This window comes from Nelumbo lutea, chromosome 1, assembly GCF_056320005.1.
Source record: "Nelumbo lutea isolate HS-2025 chromosome 1, American lotus-T2T, whole genome shotgun sequence".
Classification (NCBI taxonomy): Eukaryota; Viridiplantae; Streptophyta; class Magnoliopsida; order Proteales; family Nelumbonaceae; genus Nelumbo; species Nelumbo lutea.
The window spans coordinates 97,019,924-97,023,819 of NC_142684.1; the positions used below are offsets into that span (position 1 = coordinate 97,019,924).

Genomic DNA, 3,896 nt, shown 5'->3' on the forward strand with positions numbered 1-3,896 from the left:
ACCTTTCCCTTCAAACCAAACATAATTAAGAGTTAAAGATGAACCCCTAAGCCCTAAAATCACCAAAATCATTTAATCCACGAGCCTGAACCTGAAGCCACGGCCCACCCAACGGCGTCTATCAATGTCGCCACGACACGAGAACTTCAATTCAAAGATGAACTCTTTCTCTCTCTCTCCTCCTCAGTCCTGACGCCGACATTCTCTCTCTCTCTCGTCCATATCCATCGTAACTTACTTCTCACCAGATTGTCAGTCAAAAACTGTGTGAACTAAAACCACACCGCATCTTTTGCGTTTCTTTTTGCAAATGAAATCTATATATAAATTATGATTCAAAAATGAAAATCAAACAAACCCCTGAAAAACATCTCGATAGACGTAGACAGAGAAGGAGAGAGAGTTGCGGAACCAGACGGGTCATAAGGCGGCGCGTCACGTTTGAATTTTATAAGTTCATAGATCGCTAATCAATCACGGCTGAAAGCGTTGTTTGTTAGAAATCGCCGGAAAGGGAGTCAAAGTCCGTTGAGTCTTCGCTCGGTTTTCATGTGCCTTCTGAAGGTGGCGAACCCACGAGAAACCGAGGGAGACACCAATGAAGGGTTCTCGCAAGCACCGGCACTACCCACACAGCAGCAGCTCATGGATGTATCGGCGGCATCCATTCTCTCGAGTTACAATCGTTCAAGAGAGATGTCAGCCATGGTTTCGGCTCTGACGCACGTTGTGTCTGGAGAGAGGAGTGGAGATTGGATTTATCGACCCAATTTTTCTGGTTTTGCTGCACCAACTTTAGCTTCTTCTGGGGTGGCGGTGACCTATGCTGCTGCTTCGCCTTCTTCTTATACCTCTTCTTCTTCATTGAGCGGTGTAGGACAGAAGAGAGGACGTGAGGAAGAGAGTTCTGGCCAGTTGCCTGAAGCAGTTTCGAGGATTTACAGAGGATTTGGTGAATTCAGGACGTCATTAGGAGAGTCTTCATCCGTTTTGCCAGGTATTTTTTCCTCAATGGGCAGTTCTTTTCTTCGATTCTTAAGATATTATTTACCACCTTTACTTCCATATTTCCTTGCTTTTTTCCTATGAAGTTGCATAGTTTATGCTTTCAGTCAGGGCCTCAGTGCGTTTTTATTAACAACCCAATGAGTTTTATTTACTAAAATCCCGTTTTTCTTTTTTTTAACTTATTTCCATTTTAATCTTCTCCGTGCATTCTGCATAAGAATGTTTTATTTATCTATAATCGTTTCGTACAAAAATTTGGATGATAATTTTTTCATGTTTTTTTCTGTTACAGTATTTAAAGAAGAAGGTCCGAGCATTATTACAACTACCACTGTTGCAACTTCAACTTCATCAGCTACAGGTGAAATTTCAACCTATGAAGAATCGGGAGAGAGGAGAAGAAGATACAGAGGGGTGAGGCAGAGGCCGTGGGGGAAATGGGCAGCAGAGATAAGGGACCCACATAAAGCTGCCAGAGTTTGGCTTGGTACATTCGATACAGCTGAAGCTGCTGCCAGGGCTTACGATGAAGCTGCTCTGAGATTTAGAGGAAACAGAGCAAAACTCAACTTTCCCGAGAACGTCAGACTCAGGCCATATTTGTCCAATCCTGCCACGACCCAGTTGACGATTTCCGGTTCTCCAAATACCCTTTCAACGACTTCTCAAATGTCTCAACCGTTCGTACAATCTCATATACAGCAGCAGCACAGCTCTGACCTAAGAGATTACTACGAATACTCTCAATTACTTCAGAGCTCCGGCAGAGATTTTTCAAGGCAACCCACGAGTTTACTGGAGCAGATGTATTATTCCTCGTCTTTAGCTGCTCCTATGCACTGTTCATCCTCCTCCCCCTCCTCTTCTTCTTCCTATTCTTCCCCACTCACCTCTTCAGTTTCTTCTTCGACATCCTCTACTGCATTTCCTCTGTTTTTCGGGGATCATCAAATGGGTTACATGATGCAGCCAGAAAATCGTGACCAGCGTAGTGGTGGTGATGGTGGATCAGGTTTCCCGACGCCGTCGTGGACGGATTCCGGCTACTATCCGTCCTCTTCCTCTGGTTAATTTTCTATCTTTTGTTTTCTTTACCCCATTGTTTTTTTTTATTGTTTGTCCATGTCTTGATGTGTTCTGTACGGATGTGCTCTATCGAAATCTCCTTGTAACTTCGTCTGTCGTATAAAAAACAAAGAAGGAAAGGATAAAGATCAGAGGATTGATTAGAAAGCAAAAGAAATAAACATGATTTCGGACGTAGTTCTCTTCTTGGGTTTTTGATATTTACATTCTTTTCATCATCAAAATATCAATTCAAAACTCTCTTTCTAGGCTTCGTCATTCGTCAATACAAGATTAATTAATAATTTTACTGAAGATTTACTATTATAGGCCGGGTGTTTCTTGATTCTTTATCATTTCTTTAAAATGGTAAATTACAGATTATACCCTGTATATATGGGTGCAAATCCGGGACGGTCAGTTCGGATATTTTTGGTCGGATAGGATCATATCGGATAATAGAAATTGGATTGGATTCGAATGACTACCATTCGATTTGGAATCATATCGGATAATAAAAATGGATCGGATTATGATCACCTCTATCCGATCTGATATATGTTATATATTTATAAATATATATATATATATATATATATATATATATATATATAATATTATATATTTATAAATTTGTTATATTAAAAATATGTATATATGATGAAAATAATTAAAAATATTTATATTTTTTTGTTTTCTATTTAAATTGGTAACAAGTTAGATTGGATCAGATCAGAAAATCTGACCTACCCATAGAATTCAAATTCAAACTGGGGCCTACCAAATCTGATGTGATATTCGATCGGATTCGAATATACCTTGATTCAAATCCAGTCCAATCTGTTTACATCCTTACCCGTATGTATTTTAGGTAGTAGCAATTACCTTGAACTTTCATTTTGGATAAAAACCCCCTCTCATTGAATGACTAGTTAATTTATCAAATTATCCATCCGGAAAACCTCTTCAAAATAGAAACTTAAAACTTCTATGAAAATCTAGAATGACAAAAAACACAACATGTAATTAATATCAATTAAAACAGTATCAAATGAAAAAGAAATCGTTCTTAGAGTTTGAAACTTCAGGGGTAACTCGTTACCAAAAAAAGAAAGTTCAAGGGTAATTGCCATTACCCGAAATTACGGAGTAATTTACCCTTTTTTTATTGAAGTTGGTGTTTGTTTTTTATGTAAATACAAACTGATGTAAAACTTCACTCTTGATCTATATTTGTTGGTGTTTGTTTTGAATGTAGTTTTAATCGATGTAAACTCTATTCACAGTAGAATTTTACATCTATAATCGACGTAAAGATATTATCAATAAAATTGATGTAAATATTTTTATCGATAATCATACCTTTTCATTTTATAACAGTTCACTCATTTAAACCATTCAGTATTGAAATCCATTAATATAGAAAAGAATTCGTTCTCAATGGCGAGAGAAGGCCAAAACCACTGGATGGAAGAACCCAAGCTGACAAAGGTGAGACGTATGAGGAAATTGATATTATTATCACTCCTACATTGCATCGAGACCCAGCTCTTTTTCATTGATCAGATCATTATAGGTGAGAATGTTTGGGAAAGTGACTGCATCGCTTATGGACCCGCCAATCACGGGTAAGAGGACAAACTTGCTCTTGTACCATATCTAGCATTCAATTAACACCAAGAATATGCAAGAAGGCCCAGAGCATCCTTTTAGTTTTCTTTTTTCTTCTAAATTTTGTTGGGACAAATTTACTATTGCTCCAAACTAGCTGGGCCCTGGGCTGGGTGTTTTCTTTTGGCTCAGGATGAATCTCCTCTGCATAT

The 3,896-nt window shown here is 38.3% G+C and overlaps 1 protein-coding gene across 1 annotated transcript; it reads left to right on the top strand.

The window, feature by feature from the left end:
* Positions 1–251: 251 nt before the first annotated feature.
* On the top strand, positions 252–2,271 carry LOC148876297 (uncharacterized). The gene is made up of 2 exons (XM_088946367.1): positions 252–997; positions 1,301–2,271. Exons 1-2 carry the CDS (start codon positions 550–552, stop codon positions 2,077–2,079), a joined length of 1,227 nt encoding a protein of 408 aa, XP_088802493.1. The 5' UTR covers positions 252–549; the 3' UTR covers positions 2,080–2,271.
* Positions 2,272–3,896: the final 1,625 nt, after the last annotated feature.

Excerpts from the sequence above, each read along its gene's own strand:
- LOC148876297 (XM_088946367.1), top strand. The coding sequence starts at position 550 with ATGTGCCTTCTGAAGGTGGCGAACCCACGAGAAACCGAGGGAGACACC. Across the intron at positions 998-1,300 it reads GTCTTCATCCGTTTTGCCAG|TATTTAAAGAAGAAGGTCCG; the intron begins GTATTTTTTCCT and ends TTTCTGTTACAG.